Source organism: Momordica charantia (assembly GCF_013281855.1).
Source record: "Momordica charantia cultivar OHB3-1 chromosome 6 unlocalized genomic scaffold, Mcharantia_2.0 BLBB01000006.1, whole genome shotgun sequence".
NCBI classification, from domain to species: Eukaryota; Viridiplantae; Streptophyta; class Magnoliopsida; order Cucurbitales; family Cucurbitaceae; genus Momordica; species Momordica charantia.
The window spans coordinates 3,042,643-3,069,350 of NW_028275164.1; the positions used below are offsets into that span (position 1 = coordinate 3,042,643).

At 34.6% G+C, this 26,708-nt stretch overlaps 3 protein-coding genes across 4 annotated transcripts; 1 reads left to right on the forward strand and 2 right to left on the reverse strand.

Moving 5' to 3' along the window:
• Positions 1–2,831: 2,831 nt before the first annotated feature.
• On the forward strand, positions 2,832–9,243 carry LOC111007046 (ethanolamine-phosphate cytidylyltransferase). 2 transcript variants are annotated; one of them, XM_088125722.1, is made up of 11 exons: positions 2,832–3,027; positions 3,273–3,589; positions 3,779–4,198; positions 5,094–5,329; positions 5,579–5,721; positions 6,629–6,700; positions 7,515–7,582; positions 7,750–7,870; positions 8,013–8,075; positions 8,180–8,302; positions 8,774–9,243. In XM_088125722.1, exons 3-11 carry the CDS (start codon positions 3,837–3,839, stop codon positions 8,843–8,845), a joined length of 1,260 nt encoding a protein of 419 aa, XP_087981848.1. In that variant the 5' UTR covers positions 2,832–3,027; positions 3,273–3,589; positions 3,779–3,836; the 3' UTR covers positions 8,846–9,243. The 2 variants fall into 2 exon arrangements, with proteins under 2 accessions (XP_087981848.1, XP_087981847.1); XM_088125721.1 differs by lacking the exon at positions 3,273–3,589.
• Positions 9,244–10,651: 1,408 nt separating this feature from the next.
• LOC111006819 (DBH-like monooxygenase) lies at positions 10,652–12,297 on the reverse strand. Its single transcript, XM_022278898.2, has 3 exons — positions 11,963–12,297; positions 11,591–11,879; positions 10,652–11,276 (listed from the first exon to the last, which is right to left on the reverse strand). The coding sequence occupies exons 1-3, from the start codon at positions 12,056–12,058 to the stop codon at positions 10,927–10,929; spliced, it is 735 nt and encodes a 244-aa protein (XP_022134590.1). The 5' UTR covers positions 12,059–12,297; the 3' UTR covers positions 10,652–10,926.
• Positions 12,298–13,944: 1,647 nt separating this feature from the next.
• Positions 13,945–25,834, reverse strand: ISA1 (isoamylase 1). The gene is made up of 18 exons (XM_022279032.2): positions 25,113–25,834; positions 24,528–24,710; positions 24,302–24,394; positions 23,310–23,462; positions 22,549–22,640; positions 21,993–22,134; positions 21,807–21,914; positions 21,073–21,158; positions 20,210–20,281; positions 19,993–20,119; positions 18,913–18,999; positions 17,708–17,800; positions 16,815–16,973; positions 15,258–15,341; positions 14,942–15,022; positions 14,773–14,855; positions 14,551–14,668; positions 13,945–14,340 (listed from the first exon to the last, which is right to left on the reverse strand). Exons 1-18 carry the CDS (start codon positions 25,509–25,511, stop codon positions 14,074–14,076), a joined length of 2,427 nt encoding a protein of 808 aa, XP_022134724.1. The 5' UTR covers positions 25,512–25,834; the 3' UTR covers positions 13,945–14,073.
• Between the last annotated feature and the right edge of the window lie 874 nt (positions 25,835–26,708).

Here is a 26,708-nt window from a genome sequence, read left to right on the forward strand (position 1 = left end):
TTTTGTGGAAGAACAACAAATTTACCTTTTTCTCCCCATTTGCTATTACACGTCAGCCGTCACCACTTCATTTATTGTTATATTTACTTCGTCCCACAACAATTGTTGTCAGTGTCACTAATAATTATCTATCTATAGATAAGAAAATAAAATTCACCTCACAATGTCCTTTTTTGTCTTTTCGACCTAAGGGTTATTAAGCAGGTATTTCAAATTTTCCTAAAATTTTATTTTTTCTGACTTAATTGCTTAAGTAAGTTTAAGTCGGTGAAATCTACAAAATAAAATAATTATCGAAAGAGCCAAATTATATATTTTATATCGTATGTATGTATATATGGTTAAAAAAGTCATGGTACTTTTTATAATGTGACGATTTAGTTATTGAATTTTAGTTTGTAACGATTTAGTTTATATGTTTTTAAATTGGTAACAATTTAACCATTTTTTTAAATAATCCAAGGAACATAACAAATATAGGAACTACTAAAGGTACTAAAGAAACAAGAACAACAACTACTAATTCATCGACTAATATATTCATGAAAAGTGGCCTGGCTTGTACTGGGCTCTAAAAGAGTTTTCTTCAAGCGAGCTGTCTTTCGAGATTTTTAGGTTGCATGCCCAAGACAATGTTTTTTTTTTTTTTTATAGATTGAGATGGATTGATCTTCGCTAAAATAATTATCCAACGAACCAAATTATATATTTCATATTGTATGTATATATATATGGTTAAAAAAGTCATTGTATTTTTTATAATATGACGATTTAGTTATTGAATTTTAGTTTGTAACGATTTTGTTCATATGTTTTTAAATTGGTAACAATTTAACCATTATATTTTATTATGTAACAATTTAGTTCCTCTAGTTCAAAATTTTTAACAATCGAGTCCCTACGATAAAAAATGTTAACAAAATTAAGTGTCGGTTTTTATCATGTGACGATTTGGTATTTATAATTATAGTCTCTCATGGGTTTACCGATCGACATATATAAGAAAATTAACCAATGTTTTTATGACAGCGACTAAATTGTTGTAAACTTTAAACTATAACAACTAAATTGTTACATACTAAAATTTATGAGTTAAATTATTACCAATTTGAAATTACAATAACTAAATCGTTACAAACTAAAGTTCATGAACTAAATCATTATTTTTATGAAAACACAGGGATGAAATGTGTTATACATTTCTTATGTCAAGGTCACTACACTTTAACCTATATATATCCCATGGTCTTGATTTGTTATTTAAAATTAAATGGCAACAAGGTGTTTCAAATGGAGAATTTATTTCACACTCAATATAGTATATTACATTTACCATAAACAATGTTAATATGATATGCAATAAAGTTTTTTCGCCAAAGTAACATAGTTCATCGCTAATTGACATGTACCTAAATTTTTTTTTATAAGATATACAATAAAACTAATTAATTTATCGCAATATCATTTATGATATAATAACATTGATAAAAGTGAATGAAAGGTCTCGTGATATGTCAAACAGGGCGTGGCACAAAAAGACACTAAATTTTCGTAAGAGACTACACCGTATGTCTTTTGACTTTTGTAAACTTTTTATATCAAAATTTGAAAAAGTAGTCATAATTTAATTTATGTGTCCACGATAAATACATTTAAAGATATTTTAATACTTGATTGTGACATAAATGTTCTGATATATAAATAGGTATTAATTTATGACATGCTAGTTGTCAATCAACCATCAATAGTTTAATTAACTATATTAACGAAAGCAATTATTCTCAAATGTATTAATGATTTGTATGTATGGTAAGGTAATTAAGATTCACATTATTTTTATAAATTCTGTTAAATTATTTGAAACAACCACTCTCCAGATACGGTATATACCAACAAGATCATGAGAATATATTTTACTTATCGCGTGTTCCAAATAGGAATATTGACGTTTGGTAGGTTAGGTTTGAAAACAAAAGTTATACACATGTACATCTATTCATACCCAACCTGATGTAAATGAAGTAATTTTTGTTACATGCTTTCTTTACGGCGATACCTCAAACTAAATAATAATAATAAATAAATAAATAATCGATGAGTTCATAAACAATAGACAAGACAGAGTTAGAGAGACTTTTCAAATAAAACCGAAATTAATCTCGCTGCCTCAGAGACACCAATCGAACCCAACTTTATATATATATATATATTTATTTATTTATATTCTCGTTCTTTTTAAGACAAAAAATTCTTCTGACTCAATCAAAACAACTTTCAATTATGCAAAAATCAAATCAAACTGAATTGATTTTTGTTAATTAAACCCAATTATTAGTATGAGTTGAATTATTTAGATTATTGGATTATTGGAATACTTCTAATTGTTTGAAGCCTAAATTAATGGTGTGTTTGGAAGCGATCGATAAAATAAATAATTTTGAAAAATAAAATTTAAGTATAATTGAATTTTCAAAATTTAAGTATAATAAATAATTTTGAAAAATAAAAATAAATTTTCAATAAAATTTAAAAAAAAGAGGCAGGGACATTCAAACACGTTGCTTAACTGTTAAGCGAAGTCGACACATAATTATACCACAAAATTTGAAATTCAATATGGTCACGACACGTGGACAAAGTAGGATTGTAAATTAGAAGTTTTACACGACAGTAGATGCCCACAATTCCAACCGCCTTTAAGAAAACGCGGAGTTTGAGGGATCACGTGAATGCTGCTGAAAAATCGTCCAATTACGAAAATAAAATGAAAAAGGAAAAAATACTAATTTAGAAATTAAAATTTGTTCGGTTTAGTTTATATTTATAAATACATATATTTTGTTTTTGTTGGGAGCGCATCGTCAGATCTCGTATCCCGTCCGGACAGCTGACAAACTGCCGGATATTTTTGGGCGTTGTCCATCTTGGGAGTTGCGAGCCACAGCGGGAGCGGAGAAAGCCCCTCTCGTTCTTCTATTCTGAGCCGACACCTCCTTCAATCGTCAACCAAGGGGAGACACAGAAGAGGTCAGACAGCAAGAACATTTTTAATTTGTAATTTGTATTTGATCCCAAATCCTCATTTGAGTTCTTCTGTTTCTTCCCCCCCCCCCCCCCCCCCCCCCCCCCCTTTTTTTAAATTGTTTATTGATCTGCTTTTTACCTGATTCTCTGACGCATCTGGAAACTATGAGCTTCCATTTCCCTCCGTAGAGTTAATTCCATGAAGTTCTATTGTTTTTGGTGATTTATTGGGTTTTTTTTTTCTCCAGTATCCGAACTCACGGTCGTGCATTTGTTTCCGGACGGGTGTTTTTGTGTTAGATCCCAATTAATTTTGATTTGATGATTTTTTTTCTGTTGCGTTTGCATCAATTGCTCGTCCAGATTCGGGACTGACTAATCTGAAAAGTGTGGGCTGTTTCCTTTTTAAATTTGTTATTCTTTTGGTGGGAGATTCTTATTTTCAATTCATACGCGCAATTTTCTCTCTTATTCCTGAGCCTACTTGGTTGACGTTTGGAACGAATCTGCATCGTCATCATGTCATCAGAACATTGCATTTTGTTCCTATATTCACTATATTTTGGTTAGTACCTCATTCCGTTCATATTTTCTTAATTATTCTATTTGGATCGGAATTTACTGGCTAGAAATTCCTCAACGTTTTACATATGTATAATTATGCCTACGCGGTTGAGAATTCAATTTACCATCAGCCTCAATGTTGTTTTAGATTGTTAATTTTGGATGTAAGTTGATTTGTTCTCCTCGACAGGTTGCCGGTTTTGTGTCTCCTCTTAGAAACAAAAAGAAGTCAGAAAATCTAGAAGCTAATGGGACCAATGGATTATGAGAGTAACAGTTGGATATGGGATGGTGTATATTACTACCCACATCTGTTTGGTGGTTTAATGCTCACGGCGGCCTTGCTTGGATTTTCTACCAGTTATTTTAGTGGGATTGGAGTTCCGTCTTTGCCATTCTTCTGGTCTGATTTTGGGATCTTCCAGAAAAGAAAGAGTGAAAAGAAACGTATTCGGGTCTACATGGATGGGTGTTTTGATCTCATGCATTTTGGTCATGCCAATGCGTTGAGGCAAGCTAAGGCTTTGGGAGATGAGTTGGTGGTGGGTGTTGTAAGTGATGAAGAAATCATAGCGAATAAGGGTCCACCGGTGTTACCAATGGAAGAAAGGTATCCACTAAGATGTTATTTATTTTACTCTACACATCTTCACCCCTTATAAATTCTAGCAAAAGCGAATCCCGTGGGAAAGAAACTAGATGACCAATAGAAAACACGTTAGGAATTTGTAGGTTGTTGTCTTATTATTCTTTGATATTTGGCATATTAGACCCTTTACTTTTGAGTTTTATTTTGTTTTTACGTTTTGTTTTTGGAATTCATCTGAACTTTTCACGAGTTTCCTCGTGCAGCCCACACTCCAAAAGTCACTATTAGGCAGTAGTTGAAAATGTGATGTTGTGATAGCCTTGAGGCTGTTTGAGGTAATCAAAGCCTGCCAAATATGGACTTGACGCCCATTTCTGAAAAACTGCAAGGATAGAATGGAAATTTGGTTTTTTGTCAAAACCAGATTACAGATCTGAAGAAACACCTAAATTTGTTAGGTACAATCATATAGACTCACGGACCACACAAAAAAAGTGGAATTGATTGGCTAGGAAGGAAATTCAATTAGAGGGTATTGGTATTGTGTTGTGACTTCCTTCCCTTACAAGAGGAAAAGGACCATCATTGCACATACAACTAAGGTGTTCTGTTTTGTCTGATTGGATATCGTACTTTATTGGGTGCATAAATTATCCTATCTTCTTTAGCAGGTTCATTTCCTGAACATTTATTTTATACTTATTAAAAGAAAGAAGATAACTATTTGCAAAGCTATCATTGTTCATATGGTTTGAGTTTGGGTTACAACTTAATGCGTCACCCGCTTTATACTTTCTTATAAGGGTCTATGTCATTTGGCTGGAGGTTTTATTGAAACAAAATTAAGAATGTTCAGAAAGCTAAATTTTTACCACAATAATTTGCTCAGTGTCTTCTAACCGAAGGCTCCTTTTAGGCTGGCTCTTGTTAGTGGTTTGAAGTGGGTGGATGAAGTTATTGCCAATGCCCCCTATGCAATTACTGAGCAATTCATGAACAGACTCTTTAATGAGCATAAGATTGACTATATTATTCACGGCGATGATCCATGCCTACTTCCAGATGGAACTGATGCTTATGCCTTAGCTAAGAAAGCTGGACGGTACAAGCAAATCAAGCGTACTGAAGGAGTCTCCAGCACCGACATCGTAGGTACTGTGTCTCTTAATCTTCTCTAAGAAGTTTCTGGTTGGTGCCTCTTTGTCCATCCTCTCTTCTCATGCTGTGCCCATTCGTTTCTTTGGTACAAACGTTGGCTATTTTCACATGAAGCATATTTTAAATTTACCAGCTTATTGAGCTCTTGAAACATAACTTGGTTTTGCCTTTTCTTATATTTTCTTCATCTTTTAAGGATTTTTGAATAAAATGTTTTAATCTATCATTACTTTATTGATGTAGGAAGAATACTCTCTTCCATTAACGATGCTGATTATAATGAAACATCACTAAATGGAGATCATAAGAAGGGAACTTCATCGCATGGTGCCCTCTCGCACTTTCTACCAACATCACACCGAATTGTTCAGTTTTCAAATGGAAGGGTATGTTTCTCTACTGACCTGCATATAATCGAAGCCTTATTACAGGAGGATTGCTTTGCACTAGATACTAGTTTACCTACCTTGTGCATTAAGGTGTTTGTTGTGTCAAAAATTGGAATGATGTAATGAATTTATGCATCTACTGATACTATATTGAGATTTGAAAGGTAGATGATAGACCCTGGTGGCCTGGTTATTAATGTGTTGGGGGGAAATACGTGTGAGAGGGAGGGTAGGGTCTAACATATTGTGTTATTGTATGATGTAATGAGTGGGTCCTCAGTTGAGTTAGTTAGAAGCTGATGGGACCGGGAATCTAGAGTAGTATATGGTAAGTTTGTTGTGAAGGGAAAACCCATGCTTTTGCTTAGATTGTGATATTCTGGTTTGTAGGGAGAGATAGGAGACTCTCTAAATTTCCCAAGCTGTATTCTAGATACTCTTTCGAAATCTAGTGGATTCTACTGGTTAGTTTAGATGATGTTGGTCAAAAAAATAAAAAATAAAAAATAAAAAGAGCATCAAGTTCCTAATTAAAATTCAATGTTTGAAATTTAAATTTTATGTCATATATTCCATCTAATAAATCAAGAATTTGATAAGTTGAATGACAGAAAAAGATAATTCTTGGGCAGAAAAGGTTCGTTGACAACATTAAAATCCCTAAAATGTTATTTGATTACATATTTTAATAAGCAATTCACTTGCTAAAAGAGAATACAATGAAAGTGAGGGAGTCAATACAATATTTCGAAGTACATAAAAAATTTTATGGGTTGGGTAAATTTAATTCATATATACGAATTCTCAATATCTAACTATGTTGGTTTTCTCACCCTTGCTCCATGATAAGTTCTATCATGTATCCAATCCATTCATTTTAATAAATTATAATATCCAATGTCAGGGGCCTGGACCAAATGCTCGTATTGTGTACATTGATGGGGCTTTTGATCTTTTTCATGCAGGACATATTGAGGTATGATGTTTTACATATTTGACAATCTCTTCTCTATTCATCCCTCACTCTGCTTGCTTTTATATTTAACCCTGGTTTCTGACATTTCATATTTTTTTAAAAAAAATTCTTTGACTTAGATTTTCAGTTCCAAAAATGATTAGTGTTATGGAAAATGACAAATTTGTATACTCGTGTGTTCATTCATCATTGCACATGCCTTGTAATTCAACAAGCCTCAACTCAAAACTATAATATTTTATGTTGCTAGAATGCTGCTGTCAGAAATATGCTTAAGTTTTAAAAGTTTTGCTGGCCTTATCGGTTTATGAGTGAAGGAGGTCTTTTTTGTTTGAACTATACACCTTCTTGATAAACTCATAACATCGTAGAGGATGGTTGCTATGTTGCACATGTGGTGTGACTCTGTCAATGGGTAAACGAACTGCAGTGTATCTTAAAATGATTGTCCTAGCTTCTTTTTTGAAGGCAATATCAAGATACGATTGACACAGTGTGCTTAATTTGACAGCTATAGATTTCATTATAAGCTTGTATGGGAATGTTCAAGACCTCATGCTAATACATCTGCAACATTTTCTTTCTATTGAGTGCACTGTAGTAATTGAACATTCTCTGCATCGTTTTCCCACTTCAATTCAATTATATATGAATTTGATTTGTTCTTTCACTTTCTAATCAGTAATAACAATGGTTTTTCAAGAATACTATTTTGCTTTTAAACTTTTAGATGGAGGATACTTATCCCTGTACGTTTTATTCTATGTTATTATATTCTTAGTGTTTGTGATCCTATCATCTCGTCTCTTTTCAGATTCTCAAAAGTGCTAGGCAGCTTGGAGATTTTTTGCTAGTCGGGATACATACTGATCAGACTGTGAGGTACTTTATATTCATTCATAGGATTTGATTTGTTTGTATGGTTTTTCTATTAAGCTTATGGTGTGTTTCTCTCTTTCTATTCTTTCTCAAAACTATTGATATAAAATCTTGCCTTAACTGTTAATGAGTTGGAAAAGTTGAAGTCAATAACACGTTGTACCCTACAGTAAACACAGGGGGAAGCAATTTCCAATTATGCATTTACATGAACGTAGCCTCAGTGTGCTGGGTTGTCGGCACGTTGATGAGGTGATCATTGGTGCACCCTGGGAAATTACAAAAGACATGGTGAGTTGTTTGCTCCTGTTTTGGTTTTTCTTTAAACATAACACGGGGATGTCGTGTTGAAACCCCCCTTACGCTGTAGACTTCATGTCTGCATCTAGTGATTGCTGAAGGTCTAATTGATGAAGCATAATTTTGGTGGCAGATTACTACTTTCAATATATCTTTAGTTGTGCATGGGACTGTTGCTGAAAACAACTCTTTTGCTGTAAGTATATCTATTTCTTACTATTTATGAGACAAGATTTTCTAAAAATCTTTCTTAAGGTTAATATTTACGAAACTATGACAAGATGTGATTGTCTGTCTCAGGGTGACGGTGATCCATATGCTGTTCCAAAGAGTATGGGAATTTTCAGGTTGCTCGAAAGCCCCAAAAACATTACCACTACTTCAATAGCCAAAAGGATAGTTGCTAATCACGATGCTTTTAAGGTATTCACTCCAAGCTTCTCTCGTTGCTTGAGCCTAAATAACCTCCTTTGTACTTCTATAGAAATTTGAACATTCAATATGCTATCCTAAAGAATACTTTTTGGAGTCAGAATTGATAATGTCTTTATATTAGTCAGACACTTGGACTCATATATGTTACATGTAAGTTCATGATCATGTGCATCAAAGAAAATGAAATACCAGCATTTTTATCCTATAGGATTACATATTGACCAACCAATGTGGTAAATGGTAATGCACCCTCTAGCACATTTTCAACTGGGCGTTCTCCCCCGTCCTGTCTTTTATACTTCTGGCACGGTTTCACTGCCGCTATACTTCTGTTGATATGTAAAAGAAAAAGTTAAATGGCCAGTAATCTCCTTTGTCCTGTTTCTGCATTCTAGACGTTTTAGTCAGACAAACACTTGATTTGATGAATTAAGTTGGACTTCTTTATTTATAATGCAGAAACGTAATGCAAAAAAGGTGGAAAGCGAGAAGAAATACTACGCCGAGAAGAAATACATATGTGGAGAGTAAATGCTTTGCTTCTGCTTTACAATTTACTGTTCAGCGTCAGGAACTTGGTTGTGTAACTCTTGTTTCTGAAGATCTTCAGTACAGATTTTTTCCCATGAAGATAGATTTAGAATATGAAAGGAGTTACATCCTTTTCGAAGAAATGCCTTCAGCAGAATTTGACATGGAAATTAACTTTGTAATTTCATTGTAGGCTATAACCTGCAGCAGCTAGAATAGATAAAACTGTGAACTACACAATGATTTGCAATTTATGCATGTAAACATCCAAATCGTATAGGTATCAGTCGTTTTTTTCTTTCACTTTTTTCCTTTTGCCTTCTTATCCAGGTAATGTAGGTGTTGCTGTATTGTATTGTATTGTTTTGGAAGCAGTAAAAGCTATATTTATTATTTGATTTCTCTGGAATTAACATACATTCCCACAACTCTTATACTTCTGCTGCATATAAGTTTTAGTTCTTACTCCTAAATCTTGTACCATCATTATTGTACGAGAATTTTTTTCAGACAAAAATCTCAACTGGACAAGATCCATTTTGTATCGTATCTAATGGATTAATGGATTATTGGATTCGAGCCGAAGAAGCAATATTACCCGATCATTATCAGCCATTGTGCATCTTCCAGTGTTCCAATCCGTTCGAGATCATCAGAAATTTCTTTCGGTGGAAAAGTGGAGGATAAGATTCACCAATCTATTGAGAATACATTTTATTTTTTACTGCCACACCATGCATAATTGATTATCCTGTCTGCCACATTCACCATATCCTCAGTGAGTTATAAATTATGGGACATTTATACCTTTATTAACGAATGTATAATTCACAATCATCTCAAGAATATAATCACATCTCTTTGTATTGAAACCAACTTCTTGATAAAAGGATATTAAAGTGCAACTTTTTTTTTAAGTCAAAAAGCTACTACTGTTGATAGTTTCCTATATTCTTCAAGATATTAAAGTGTAACTTTTTTTCAAGTCAAAAAGCTACTACTGTTGATAGTTTCCTATATTCTTCAAAGATGATTATCATTTTTCTACGAAATATTATTTACATTGATTCTCCATCCATTTATTTTTATGCTCGAAACCAGTAACATAATTTACAAATTTTTTCTTAAACGCGATTGAGTTAATTTATCTGGTTAAAACTCTATTTACCTTTTATCGCGATTGAGTTAATTTATCTGGTTAAAACTCTATTTACCTTTTATCATGATAGTTTACTCGATCCTATAATTCAAAATAGATTTGTGCAAATCTTAACTTTATCCCTTTAACATTATTTTTTATGACATATTGTTACCTATGATTTGATAGGCTACGAGTTATCTCACTAACTAAATGTAATAGAGTCCGACGAAATAGAAATTAAAATGAATGGCTCATGGATGCAAAAATCAAAAGAAAGAATTATGTTATTTGAATTGCGGTAGAGAATGAAGAAGATTTCACACGAAAATTTTGGAAAATAAGTTCCCCAAGGAAAACTTCTTCCACAATTTAAGAACGTTAGTTTAAATTTAAAACTGAAAAATGATTAAATTAATGTGTATTTTATATTAAAATACATATTAGAACATGAATCATCATAGTATAATAAAAAATATATTATTTAGAAGAGATGGGTCGAATTCAGAGAATGCCACCTCTCAAAATGGCAAATGGAGAACCTTCCTTGTTCAAAACGATAATTTTCTTCAAAAAAAAAAAAAGGTAGATAACGTTATTCCATTATCATTCATCATGATCTCTCATCAAAATTTGGAACTTTTCTCACACAAGATATCATAATGCCATTTGCCAGTGGAAAATACTGATTCATTAGAATCCAGCTGAGCTGGGAAGTTTTGAAGGGGAGAAAGATTTGTACAAGAGCTCACAATTCTCCAACACAGCAACTCCTCAGATAAGAAAAGCTGCCACATGATGATGAACACAAGAGCAAGAGGAACAAAAAGGCATTATATTTATACCCATATGATGTTTAGAAGTCAATTTTGCTGCAAATTAGCCTATTTCCTAGCGCCCCCCATGAGATCAAAAGATGGCATTCTTCACCATGTACATACCATCAACGGAACCATGTTATGGGTGCGGACGTTTGTTGGGGCAGCTGTGGGATCATGCAGTGCTGTTGGTGCCATTGATGTATAGCATTAGCGCCATCCATTCCACCATAGCCATAAGGTTGTTGACTGCTGAAGCTGTCATCTTCAATCTCCATTGTTGCCCCTTCAATCTCCTCAGCTTCCATCATCTGTGGAGCTTCCTCTTGGGGCACATCCATGTTTGTAGGAGCAGGAACCTGCATCCGTGGAACCCATGGAACAACAGCTAAATTCCTGTTCTCTGTCCCCATTTCGTCGTCGTCTTCACCCAGTTTCAGCCTGCTAGCATTACGGTTTTCACGGAGAATTTCGCCTGATAATTGTCAGATATATAGAGATCAGAATAATTCTTCATGGTACTTTTTGAGATAATAACTATAGAAACTTAATAATTGATCTTTGCCAAAACCAGAATGGTTGTAGTCTAAATCTGTGCTCTACTTGAGCATCTAAGTCATGCCTGTGAAGACTGAAGACGTTCCTCAGTCAAATATCAGACGATCCAAAGAAATTATGGAAACCGCAGTGAAGAAAAGCTCAGAATTAGGTAGTTTTCAGTGTAGAATTCAAAGATCGGAACGGAATTGAGATAAATACGGAGAAACTACGTTGGAAGTGAGTACTTACTTCTGAAGCCAGATATAATGTCCGAATCAACAGAGACCGAAAGAGGAGATGACTGCAAGAAAGTCGTGTTCACAGGCTTAAAGAGAACAATAGCCCTCTCTTGGTTGTCGCAGAAAGGACGATCCTCCATAGCACAAGCTGAAGCAGAGACAGAGGAAGCATCTGGCAATTCCTCAATCCTCAGACCGCCCCGACTTGCAACAAAATTCTCAGGCATCAATGGCTGCTCGCTTAAAACAGCAATTTCCGGCGGTTCTTCTTCTTCAATAATAGGCGGCAAACCGACATCCTAGAAAATCAAAGAAAATTGTTAGAATCAAAGCTCCACAACTCCATTGGAAGAATTGACACCAAAAAAAAAAAAAAAAGTACCAAACGGCGAATCTTCCTGGCAGGCGAGGAGAGAGAGAAATCGGAGAACTCATCGTTAATTTGATCGAGATCTTTCCTCTTCATCTTCATCTTCATGTCCGATCAAACAGAAACTCCTCCACCAAATCTGTAGTGGTTGAAAAAATCTGATTCCCCTCCGACCAAATTCAGCGAAGAACAAATGGAATCGTATCTTTATATAAACAAGAGTAGGAAAAAACAGGAGAAATTGTTAGAACGAAGCCCAATGAGAGAGAAGGAAAAAGGGTTTCTGTTTCTGGCTTTCTCTAGACCTCTCTGGAAGCCCCACTGATACAGAAGACGAAGAAGAAGCCCAATTCTTCTAAAAGAATAATAATAAATAATAAATAAAAATTCTTTTTCTTTAATTTTTAATATTCATATAGTTTTACGTTACATAAACTTATATATATAATATACCTGCTATAATAGCGGTTAATCAGAATTTGTTTGTGGCGTCTTACAATTGGAGGCAGAGGGATTATCAGATACTCTCACGCTTCCTTCCTGAGTCTGACACGTGCGAAAAATTATTAACTTCTGATTAAATGCTCCTCTGATAATTACTCGGTTTTGTTTTCTAATTAAGAAAAGCCTGCCATTTTTTTCTCTCTAATACTAAATATAACTAAAAAAAAGTAAATATAAATATATTATTTTGTTCTATATGCAACTTATATTAATAGTTACAAAATTACAAAAATTCATCTTCGACCAAAGAACAATAACTAGATGCTTATCAATTAAAATCCATCTTTATATATATAATAGTTTTTTTTATTAAAAAAAGAGTAAGAAGCAAATAAAGTAAAGACCTTATCTTTCTGTCCAAATTGCATGTCGAGATTTATAGGGACTTATAGTTTAATTGATTAAAACGTAAGTACCGCTCATAATGGTTATATTGTAGATTTGAGGCCTACTAAACCTATAATCTCTTATCTTCACCTAATACAAGGCAATGAAGTCCCCACCATCTAACAATATGGACGCTCATAATGGTTATATTGTAGATTTGAGGCCTACTAAACCTATAATCTCTTATCTTCACCTAATACAAGGCAATGAAGTCCCCACCATCTAACAATATGGAATCACAAAGCTACGGCTGCCGTAGCTATCAATCAAAATTTGGAAGTGTTTTATTTATTGGAAAAAAAATCTATTTTATGCATTTCTCTCTCCTACTTATAAAAAAATTTAAACAATGATAATCAATACCTAAGTAACACCAAAGTATTTTTCTCTAGTAAATATATTAATGGATCGTATTTGTTTTTTAAACAAAAAAGATAAAATAATTATCAATTAGACGGGATATAGAAAATATTCCAAACAAAAAATAAGATCACCGGAAAAGAAATTCCTCGATATTTTATGAAATTTGTATCAATATTAGTAAAAGAAGATTTTCTTTTTAAGTTTTACCAACTTAAGTTAAATTTTCTAAAATGGAGATAAATTGTTAGGAATTTTCTCTTTCGGTATTTTTAATAGGTGACAAAAGCATGGTCACATTTGCAAATATAGCAATAATTTTCTTTTTATTTGTCAAATATGACAAAAATTTTAAATTAATTTTTACTTTTACATTATTTCGATTAAGGGAGAGCACCCTACTTGCTTGTTGACACGTGAGGAAAAATAGGAGATATTTCCAAAATTCGATATACAATGTATCACTCTTAAATATACCCAATACTAAGTTATCATAAAGGGATATGCTTAGCAATATCACAAACAACACTATAAAATTAGTCTCCCCTTTTTGTATTTGATACCTTTTTCTGAGTATTTAGTTTATACAGTTTGTTGTTGGTGTAAACTGTAAATCCTCTCCCCCCTTTCGCATCTTCTCTTTGTAATGGTGGACTGGTGTTTTAATATGCCTCTTTGTTGGGGATTTCCTTTTTCTCTTTTTCTTTTTAATGAATGAAATTCCGATTTCTCTGCCAAAAAGCTAACAAACAAACAGAATTACTTAAATTTATAAGGTGATATTCTTTGGCAGCTTTCCAAGTTTACACTGAGTTCAAACCATGTTTCTATGCAACGATGGAGATCATAGTGTTTATGGGATATGGCGATGATCAGGATGATGCTTCTGCTGGAGAAAGCAGAAGAATGATGGAAGAATAACAAAGCATGGGATAAAGATTGTTGTCAAGGAAGTGAGCGTACTGTCGGATTGCCACATCTCTTTCGGGAAGATCGCTTGAGAGGAAGTCGAACGGCGAGATCTTACCCGTGTCTACCAATGGCTCCCATCTGTATCCAGGCCTCTCGGGCAATGTCACGGTGACAGGTAAGTGATTGGCATTGAAGGCTATATAAATTTCTCCTTTCACCGAATCAACCTGGGTACAAGCCATCTCCAAATAAGAATCAATCTCGAGTATATACAATGACATGATCTCAGTAAGTTGAAAAGCAACGTGTGATGTGTTATGGGACCGGTGTTAGATACAGTAGACCAAAAAGGTGAGGAATAAAGATAAGTTTGAGAACATCTCGGCTTAGAAAACAGAAGAATAAAGATGGTTTTATGAGCGGGAATGGAAACATACCAGAGTGAAGGCCACGAAACGGCTTGCTTCAGACCAGTCTGGCTTTCCAGGAGAATTACCATGCCATTGCAGTCTCTCAGCTGTTGGGAAATCATTTAAGCCAAGTGACTCACATTCACTGCAAGATCATACAAAATAGGCATGAAGAGAGAGCGCAGGTCGATAATCATTTGTAAGTTGTAACTACACGAAACAAATTCATTCAGAAAAGGAGGCACTTACTGGCGGAATGTGGTCACAAGACTGCAAAACCTATGGAAGTCAGATGATGACTCTTCTAACTTGTCCCAACGGAAATAATTGATCTGTGGTAAAGTTAGCAGCTCAGGTCAACAGATGTGAATTTCAGCTCAACAGAAAAGGTCAGAAAATAGCGAGATGCAGGAACTACATAGTTATCATGGCAATACGTATTGTTGTTTCCTCCCTTTGTGTGACCATATTCATCGCCCATATGAATCATTGGGACGCCCTGATCAGATAAGAAACAGTAAGAACAAAATTTAAAGAACTAATTTTATAATATATTAAATTGGTATGTGCATCAAAGTTTGTCAAGTCCTATTAGACAGTGTTCATGTTGCGGGAATTTTTGGATACCCACCTTCAGGTATCCAAATTCTCGTGTTCTTTTTTTGCAGACATTTCATAATGATGGATATCTTAAGATTATAGGCATCTAAGAGGCTTTTCATCCAGAATCTTACTTGGGAAACCATGAGGCAGACAAAGAAATTTCTCATCTGTCTTTTCCTCAATTTCTTTACACTCATGCTAACAAACTCTCCCTCCTGTGTAACATAAGAAACGGACACAATAAAAAAGGGGAAGAAATAGCAAATGGCAAAAATAATAATAAACAAAAGAGAAAAAAATATGAGTATCCAGACGACAGGCTCCAAAAGTAAAAAGCTCTCAGGAGTATGAAAGATAAATTCTCATCCTAATAAATAAAACTTAGCAGCCTTTAGTACTTATTTCAACTCGTTCAACACAAAATAGTAAATACTTTCAGGCAACAATACTCCTAAAAAACAAACTTTGATGTGTGTTCTTATTCTCTAGATGACACTCTAGGAGTACTATAATATATAGATTCAGTAAAAACTGAAAACTCAGAAATATAAACGAGGAGAAACTACCACCCCCATTTTGTTTTTTTTTTTATAAAAGCAAATTGAACATATTAATGAAAAACAAAGGGTGGCTATCTTCCTCCCCCCTAAAAGAAATAAGATTTTCATTTAGATTGCCAAAAGTACCAGCAAAACAACTAAATATGTTGTAACTTATCGGGATTCAGGGATGCTACCATCCTGTTTCTTTTGGGGTTTTCCCAATCTTGTTGGGTTGGAATTCTACCATATCTCCATTTGCTTTCTTTTGGGGTTTTTTAGTTATATTTTATGATTAATCCCAATTGGAGGGTGTTTCTTTGACCTCGGTCTTGATCTAGGAGATGCCCTGTGTAGCTTGTTGCCTTTTTCGGGTGTTTTGTCTTTCTCTAGGGTAGAAGGTTGTTTCCAATCAGCAAAAGGAGACAAAAAGGTTTTGTGTTTCTTGTAGAAAAATATCACTTTTTCTCTTAAACGGAGAAAAAGGATCACAAGCATTAATTCTTCCTTTGACCAGAATAACCAAATAAAAACATTGATCAAGTACTTATTCTTCCTTCCACAGTATTAGCAAAAAGCTAAATTAGTCAGCCTTATAATAGTCTCTCTGCATGCTTAGCAAAAAATGTCACGCCCCAGGTCTTCATACTGCTGTAAACTGCAGCCAAAGGTAGCTCACATTCTTGTTAGCCACCTTCTCATGTTCTTTTTTCAACATTCCTCCTTGCCTACGGATCAAATTCAAAACTGATGATAATTGTTAGTTCTTACGCCATTAGTAGAGTCAGCAAGATGCTTCATATCTATTGCAGAGAGAGTCCAATAGGATTTTTTAGCCATTAGTGGAACTGAGCTCTAACCATTGAAACCAAACTGTTGTGTAGTTTCGACACAAGGAAAAAAAAGCATTAAAGAGGGTTTTGATCTGCCTATTTTCAAAATTGAAGGAACAAGGTGACTCAGCCAAATTTCTTTTTTTTCGTTTATTTTAAAGGACTTGCATAATTTCTTTGATCATCTATTAAAATTTCGGTCCTCCTATCTACTATATATCTGTCTTTTGTGTCCATTGCTAATAAGGTCCAAATATCTTATCCTACATACCAACTCAACGATAATATTATGAGATATATACAACTGAATGCATACCTGTCCACAGTTCCAGCTATTATTATGACTTTCACCGTCATTGTTGTCTTCGCCATTTGCTAAATTGTGTTTATTATTGTAAGTCACTAAATCAGCCAAAGTGAAACCATCGTGTGCACAAATAAAGTTGATACTATTCCATGGTTTCCTTCCTCCTCCCTGTAAAAACATTGTTATATACTTGACTCAATATGCAAATTAGAAAACATTGTTCCATATTATACTCAACATGAAAACACCCTATACAACACTATAATTTATAGTAGGATAGATAGAACCGAGTTTAGACTTCAAACGAACAACTGTTGTTTAATTAGGCTATAATTTATCATTTTCAATATTCATACTCATATGCATAAATATTTGCATACTTGTGTAATCGTTAAAGATATTTAAAATTGATATACATACATATATGTATATGTGTGTGTGTATATATATAACTTTTTTTTTGGTACAAATAAATATATAACTTAGAAACACTTAAAAATAACATGATATGTTTCGACACCAAACAAAAAAATGAAAAATCAATTTGTAATATTTCCATCCACTCAAATCAGGCAGCATCCTGCGTCGTCTAATGCACAGCTCGCAGAGCTCTTAATCATTAATAGCCCTACTCCCTGGCAACAAATTCACTATGGTAGTTTCTAATATTCATGCCCCACTGCGAGTCTTGCCCCAAACCAAAAACTCCATAAGGATGCCGCTATGATCTGCAGTGCTTCTTCGTATAATACTTCCAAATCTGGACTCACTTTCTTCAGTTCTATAAAATATATCCAAAGCTATTATGCTATTTTTGCTATCCTTCCCACAAAATGTTGACAGGGCGGGATTAAACTATCTGTACCATATGACCAAAGAGAAGGAAGAGAATTCTACGTAACCTGGTAAAGATTAGGGCTCCCACAAAGGCATTCAGCAAAAGCGCCTGAAAAGCCATCTGTACCTTTGATGAACTGCCGTACAATGTCTCGATACTAAAATTGACAAAAAAAAAAAATTGTGATCAAGTTATCATAAACAATATCAAATTATGCAAGTACATAGCTAGAAGTTCTTATAGCACATTGAGAATCGTTAAGACTGCTGAGGAATGCTAAAGTTACTCGGTTCATTGAAGATCCACCAAATTCCAGTCATTATTATTCTTTTATTTAGGCAAGGCGGCACTCTTTTACTTTCAACCTTTACTCTAATGGTTGTTAACTTGGTAGATTAGACCTCTCAATACTTTCCCCACTCATCCTGCTATTAACAAAAGTCTTTCCTGTCTCGTAGCTTCATTGGCTGAAGAATCTGACTCGTCAGTTCCACGAGAATGCTTAGACATTGGACAACCCAGAAGACATAACGAGTAATTAGACAAGTCTCTCACTCGTCTTAAATAGTCTTCTTTCCATCCTTTGTTAGATGCATATTTGGTGGTAACGGTCCCAAACAATCTTGAAGAATAAAAGAGCTCCAACAATTTGATCCAGTATATCAATCAACAAAGCCGTACCCAAACGTGGTATTTTTATTGCATGACCATCCACACCCATCCTTCTAGGGTTCATCCTTCTTAGGCATAAGTAACCTGGGCACGAGAACTGGTGCTATGACAAATTAACCCTGTATTGAGTAGGTCTTGCACTTGATCCTGGGGTAATTTATACTCTGTTAGGCTTATCCATTGATGTGGTAGGTTAAATAGAAACCAAGAACCAGGTCTATACAATGCTAAACGTCCTAAAAATGGTGGCAGTTGACTAGGTAATCTGCGAGATAGGTCTCAAATTTTCAAGACAGGTTTTCTACCTCCTCCTCCATCTACAAACCCTTTAAACGGGAGCTATGATTGGTACAAGTACACGGTACACCTTTCACAAAAATTCTTCAGTGGAATCAATAGTAGACTATGGAGAAGTTGTGCCACTAATTGAAAGCTTCATTTTACTCCCCAGTGAAAAAAGGTTGTGAAAGCACCTCTTGATCCAATATAAAAGGAATATAAACTATTTTCAAATTGCTTCACTATCATTATTTATAATTTCTTTTTTGTTTTCCCAAATATGGAATAATAAGCAAAAAGGAAAATATCTACGCAGACCTGCCCGTTCCATTCTGACCAAACACCCCAGTGAGGAAATGTGCCAACTTGGTAGAGGCCCCCAGCATCCCATGCTTCTGCAATGAGCTGTTTCAAAGAGGAAAAAGAATAAGAATAATGATAGTAACAAAAGAAACTAGTAGAATCGTTCCATGAGATGGTGAGCACCAAATTCAATCAATATAAAATTCCTTCCATGCGATCAGAAAGGAGACCAAATACTTTAAACCGTGGCTTAAAGGAGAGCATCTTTCATTTACTTCACGTGCACAAAACTCTACAACAAAAAGAATGCCTGAAAGAAATAACATACGTTTCCTCGATGTTACTGAAGCATTAATTTTACAATAGAAAATCCAAAATCAAATGGGAAGAAACTGTCCTCCACATCGATTATTTATTTTACTCAGGAAAAAAAAAAGATCAAACAGAATTGTTCAAGAGAATTGAACAGTCCTAAGCATGCGAAAGAATATTGCTATAGAAATATCGAGAATATTAGTAATTTGCTAGTAAGTTTTTTCGAGTTGGTTAAAGATAGAGTTGAGGCCTACTTTATTTTCTAGTAAGTTCTTAGTCTGAAAGAAATGTATCATCTTCTTCTTTCTAATTTTATCTGATCCACTTCAACAAGAACCACCAAATGGGGTAAGCTAGAGCTCTGTCTCAACCGAACAACAAAAATAACCTAAAAATTAGTATATCAAAATTAAAAAATAAATGACAACATCTCTTATTTGGAGAGTTGTTCATTAGGTAAAAATGGGATAATATTATTCCCAACAATATATCATCATCCAGAGATTATTAACTCACGAATATATGTCATTTTCGATATGATATGCAATAATAAGCTAAGAATATGGATGACAGCAGGAGAGAATTATGAAGTTAAATCAAACGGAAGAGGCAGCAACCTGCCCATTGATCTCTAATGAGTTGGTAGAGTCATTAAAAATTAGAGTTCAAACGGACTGTTGATAGCAGATGATAAAAACAAGAAAACTATTTAGGACATGTTTATAGTTAGTTGTCCATAAGCAGACAATCAAGTAGAAGAGAGGTATTTAGAGTAAAGACCTTCACTCCTTGAAGTACTGGGTCGTTACTTATCATGTCAATTAATGGAGGATTGCCAAGGGGAGAACCAGTTGTGAGTACATCACCTTCTATTGGATTTCCGTACACATTTACTGCATCCCAGAGACTGTCCATGAATGAGGAAAAGGATGAATAACGAGACAAATATCCATAAAAATATAAGTATACTGTATACAGACAAAGTTCGGCCAATAACCTGCTACCTCTGGTCATTATAGAAGCAAGGTCAAAGCGAAACCCATCCACGTGCATTTCTGTTACCCAATATCTGCGGCCAATAATTTAGGAACTGAGGTGGCAAAGGTAAAGCCAAAAGAATTGATAGCCTAAACCCAAAAAAAAAAAAAAAAAGTTGGGAGTACGCTGTGATATCAACCAATATCACTTTGCAGGTTCACATTTACTTAAACGAGATCAAAGAGAGATATTAACCAATAATTTTCCGTTGGACTCGGAAGTGTATTGCAAATGGCATAACATCCTACTGATCATATTCAAAGGCATTCTTCTTGGTTGTTATGGCTGGTGCCTTTTGTGCAATTATATTTTTGAGAGTTTAGATTATGTTTTGGTTTTATGGGATTGTCAATTCACATACTCAATTAGGGACAGTTCTTTTTAGACTTTTGATGTGTGTTCAGCTCGTGATAGGTTATGTCGTTTGATGATGCAGAAGATCCTCTCACTTGCATGCAGCCTTTTTTGCTATCTTGTGAAATACCTGGCTTGAGAGAAGTAGAAGAATTTTTAGAGTTGACGGTCTATCTACAAGCTCTTTTTGTAATCTTCAATTTGGTTCCTTGTACAGACCCCCTTTATAGTGGGGCGCTTTTTCTTACCGCATCAAGGCCAAATATTGACTTTATTCTTGGGGTAGGAATTTCAAGTTGTTTAGTAGATTTGATTTATTATGCTATTACTTTGTTCAGTTCATAGTTGTTCTTTCTACAAGTAAACATCTAATCTTTCTTTCTCCTTTCCTTTCATGTGTTTTAAATAAATTAAATTTGAACCTAACGTATGTCAAAAATATAGGATCCACAATTTTGGTAAATCTACCTCAAGCAGTCCACAATAAATCTACGGACAGCTGGATGATTGCAATTAAATGTGTTCCCACATCCCGAATAATTATAGAACTCTCCCTGCAAAACCATGAATAAGATTAGCTAGAATTAAAAAGATAAAAATAGATTAGTCAACAGAAAGCATTGAATTCAAATAAAAATACAAAATGATATTATTAAACTAAACTGCACCCATTACTTGATCTTCTATATAAATTTTAGTAATATTACCTAACCGATTTAAATTTAAAATAACCATCCAGTAAGTAAGAGAAAAAATGTAGGTCCAGGTTTATAATTTGAATGTACAGATCACAGGCTTAAACACATAAAGAATTAGAACAAGTAGTTAGCTTCTTAGCATTTCTCACTTGCCATTTTATTTCAGCAATTATCAACTCCAAAGAGGGAATTTGTATTTTCTTTTCTTTTTAACAGAAGTGGAATGCTCGGGTTTTCCACCGTATAGGAAACCTTAAACATTAGATTGAAGGAAATTAGAGATTTTCATTTCTACAATAACCACACGATAAGAAGAACTTGTGGTAAAAACAAGTCTAGATGTTTCAAGCAGTTGAAGACGGTATCAAAATCTCATATAGATATTTGAAGAAAGCTTAATTAAGAGAATTCAAACGCCATTCTTCCATCGTTTATTGATGTCATGTTATTCTTCCTCTAAATAAAATGCATGGAAGGAAAATTAATAATCTTACAGATACATACCATTGGTGCAAGCATGTAATACACACTATTATCAACACCCCTGAAAGAAAAAATAGGGCCATTTTCATTCCCCTCAGCCGTGTGATTAAAAACAACATCCATGATCACCTGATCAAAAAAGAAAGGCTAACTAAAAAAATGAAAAATATAACCAAAAGTAACCATAGACTTATTTCATTATTCCACCTCAATTCCACGTTTATGAGCTTCTCTAATAAGAAGCTTGAATTCATTTATTGCATCCTGGCCACATTTTCGTATGCCAGCAGAAGAATATCGTATCATTGGTGAAAAGAAACCAACAGTTGAGTATCCCCAAAAGTTCATCCTGGACAAAAAAATTTACTTCATGATATGATTTAATGACAAAAATAATGGTAAAAACCTAGAAAGTTGGTATATGGATACTTTAGTGCTTATTTATTATCGAGGGTCTCATCATAAACGATCCAACATATAACTAATTTCTCAAGTTATTGGAACAATTTTGGGTAGAAAAGTGTATGCAGTTTATTGCTCACAGCATACCACCAATTGAAACCAAACAAAACCATTCCAATATAACAGATCTTCAAGATAGTGACTTGTGCTATTATAAAATAAAACTATGTGTGAACTATAAAATCAGAATAAAAATGGTCCAAGGGTCTCAGCCCTTCTTTTTCAGAGGGAAATTTTAAGCCCTGCACTATTAAGCAAGAAAAAATATAATAGTTCTCCAAATGAAGGCATCAAATAGTACTTATAGTCACCCAAGACAGAGTTGTAGCTAAAATATTCCAACTCGTTGAATTCATGGCATGGCATTAACTCTATACAGTTGACCCCAAGTTCCTGAAAGTGATAATAATTAAAGAGTTGTACATCAGGAAGAGAACAGAAGAATGGGTTATGTATTACTTGTTAAAGATAGTAACATTTGCGGTTATGAAAGAGCAGAGCCAAAGCAACGATTCTTATTTGTACTTAGAAACAAAAAGAAAAACTTAAACTAATAAATTATTAGGTTCAAATTAAATAAAGTTGAATGGAGTAATGGCCTAGAAACCCCATCAGAAAAAAAATGCAATATTTCACTAGGTGTCATATATATGTTTCTTTTAACTTATGGAAATGCCAGCTTTAATTCAAACGCCCCTCCTTATAAATAGGAGCTGACAAGTAGAAAACTGATTTAATGCCAATTATGCGGTTGGCTTGAGAATAATTATTCTAAAATGAGGGCACGCAGAAAGGGGTACAGAGAGCAAGAAGGCCATAATAACCCACAGTTACAAGGCCACGCCTGAATGTACCATTACTACATCATTTCTCCTTGGCTTAAAAAATTATAACATTGTATTCTTTATTCTAAAAAGAATTATAAACAGTCCACAGAAATAGCAATCAATTTGACACCAAATGACTTGCAGGAAGATTCCAATATTGAAAAATAGAATAGAATAGGACTATATTCCCATCTAAGGCATGGTAGATTTGTAATTGAAGCACTCTAAAATGTACCTTCAAGTAATCTAGCTTCTCCACTAGACCAAGATAGGTACCAGGAAACTCCGAATGACTTGATTCATGCCTGGTGAACCCCCGTACATGCATTTCATATATTATAAGATCTTTTTGTGGGTACTGCAGAGGTAAATCCCCTTCCCAATCAAACTGAAAACACCACATCAAATATACATTGATATATCAGCATGTTAGATGCCCTCAACATAGAAAGCAAATTACAATGAGATAGAGCTGCAATGACTTTGAAAAGCATTAACAGAAATAGGCTACTTAACGTTCCTGAGGGTCCATTTCATAGTACTTCTATCATTTTTTATTTTTGAAAAATAAGCTTACAGGGTCTAGAAAAGGCTTTCGTCCTGGAGAAATGTTTTTCTCTAAAAGGGGGAAGGATCACCTTGATCTAATTGGAGTTGTGTGGTATTTGGTATTCCCTTTTACTTTTTATCCATTTTCAAATTTCCAGCGTTAGTTAGGGAAAAGTTGGAAAAGTTAATGAGAGACTTTTTGCAGGCAGAGGTTGAGGAGGGAGGTGGGTCACTATTTCGTGAATTATACCAAAATATTGCAAGAAGATTGGCCTGGAGATTGGGAACTTGGGAAGTGAAAATATTGCGCTCCAAAATACAGATATCAGAAAGAGAAAGAAACATATTGTAACTGTGTAAGGCCTCCAATTGTGAATGTATATACTAGGAGGGGTAGAAGGGAGAATATACGTGGGAGTTAGTTTGTTTGGGATCCGTCTGTGGGTCCCAATGGAGGGGTGCATGATGTCTAGGGGTATAAAAGGGAGTGTTGCTTAGGGAGGAAGGCAGTTATCATTTTGGTTGATAAGAGGAAGTCGGTGTAGGAGGAGAGTTCCCAGCCCTCTCAAATAGGCTGGTTGTCTGTTAATCTTCTTTGCCATTTTAATACCAAGAATCGTAAGGAGATTCTTACACATAGTATGGTAAAGCTAGCCATATGGGAAATAAATTTTCTACCTCATCAATAACAGTGGGTACCATGCCAGCCATTTGGGGCCAGCAGTTGTTATCAGGTCCCGGGGCACCAAACTCCCCTCTGCTAATAACGGCCTGAGGAAAGAAATAGGAAGTCAGCAACTCTCTAAACACAAGAAAATCAAAATTTTCAAAGTAAGGAAATAGTGCAACCAATATTTATGGGAGAAAATTTGAAGACAAAAAGGAAAATTATGAAAAAACGAACTTTAGCATAAGGATCTAACAAAATCCGAGAAGGGTCAAAGTAGCATCCGTCCTGAGGGGAGAATTCCCCGTCAAATTTGTAGCCATAAAGCATCTCGGTAAAACCTCCCTTCAAAAATACATGCCAGACATCCCCAGTTTTATTAGTTAAGGGATCAAGGGTGACCTCCTTGGTCACTCTATTCTGCACAAAGCAAATGGTAACCATTAGCTATGGTGAAGTCTACGATTCGGAGCAAACTAATTCAAAGATACATTTTCCAGTACAAAATCATGTGAATGGAAACGAAGCATTGAAAAGAAAATGAAAAAATAAACAAAAAATAAAAAGAAAAACGCTACTCTTTTAGTTTCGCCACTGATATAATTGAGTATCTGTGTATAGAGTTCCGTAAAATGAATAAGATAACGAATGCTACCCATCTATTTGTCCTCCATAAAGGCCAACGTAAATTGAAGAATAAATAAGAATGCACTTCTGATAATAAAGTCACGAACAGCAGCGACATAGAAAAATATTCTCTCTCTGAGGAAAAGATATAGTTGATAATGTATAATCAAGAATTCAAGTCTATTTCTATTTCACCTCCTGCAAATCGAAAAGGTTCATCAAACACAGGGTAGCTGAAACCGCATTGCCAGAATAGACAGCGAAATTCATCCCGCCGTCTCGAGCCGTGGCACCCAAAGGCGCCGGATCACCCTCGAACACTTCAAACCGATGCAAATTGGAAACCTCGACCTCTTCCGCCATCGCGACCGAAGTCCCAACCTCTGCTCCACGATTACTCGCTCTAGTCAGCGACATCTTCATCCTCGAATTAATCCAATTAGCATCCAAATCCATGTGGATATCACTTCTTCTCCGGCTTCGAACTGCATTATTCTTCGAACTACGGCGTCGACATTCAGGAAATCTCGACTTCGGAGCGCACAGAAAGCACGCGGACCAACACAGGGAAGTACTCCGAGTTACCAGCTCCATTTGTTCAGAGAATTATGCTCATCGCCTGTTCAAGGCAAGCTAATTACAAATCATAGCTTAGTTGGGTGAAACATATGAGCTCACCTCAAAGCGTTGCTTGCCTTAACTGTCGAGTGAGCAAACATGGAACTCGTTGCTTCTGCCATGGCCGTTCTTTTCAGAGAAGTTGGGTCCACGGGTGTCATTGTCGTCCATGGACGGACGTGGGTAAGAGATGGAATGGATTCTAAAAGCTTCGATGGTACGGTCACCCTTGATTCGGCAAATTCTGAGTCCTCTCGCAAAATATTTTTGCACCTCAGAAATCAAAATATCTCCAACTTATCCACCACTTTTTAGGAATCCGGCGCCAATTTCAATCTCTAACCTTACTTTGGCATGTCAATTCGAGAGCATAGTTCACAGTTAAAAGACATCCGGCTAATTTTCATTTTCATATTTGTAATAAAAAAAGATAGATATATATATATATATATATATATATATATATTATACAGGATTAAATTTTGGAAATCACTCTCGGTGGATTCATAATTTTAGGTGGAGCACAAATTCATACACGGTTAATTACACTTTTAATTTGAATTATTGTAGTCATACTGACTAAACTGTGTTATTAAATAATTTTGACTCAGCAAAATTGAGCATAGCTCAAGTGATTAAGGTATTTATCCGAACATAATTCAAGTGGTTAAGACACGTATCTCTTATCAAAAGGTCATGAATTCGAATTCCCCACCCCACTTGTACTAAAAATAATAATAATAATTTTGACTAAACTATTTAACACAGTTTTTTTTTTTTTGCCAAAAGTGAGCATAACTAATTAACATAATTTACAATTAAGAGGTTGTGAATTTGATAAAAAACACTGAATTACTTTTATTGACATAAAACATGTTAAAACACCATGAAATGACTTCCAAAAGCATAAAATATATGTATGGACAACTTCCAAACACATCACATCCACAATTATTGGTAATATGATTGGGTTGAATATCACAAAATACCCCTTAATTGTGTTTTACCAAAGAGAATTAAAAAAGAGTTCATATTTATTTTATTTTGTGTACTCGACCACTTAGCACAATTATCCTAATAAAAAACGTACAATAAAATGATAAAAGATATTAACAATTTATGAAATTAATTTTAATTACTGAGACCAAATCGAAACTTTTAAATTAAGGGGAT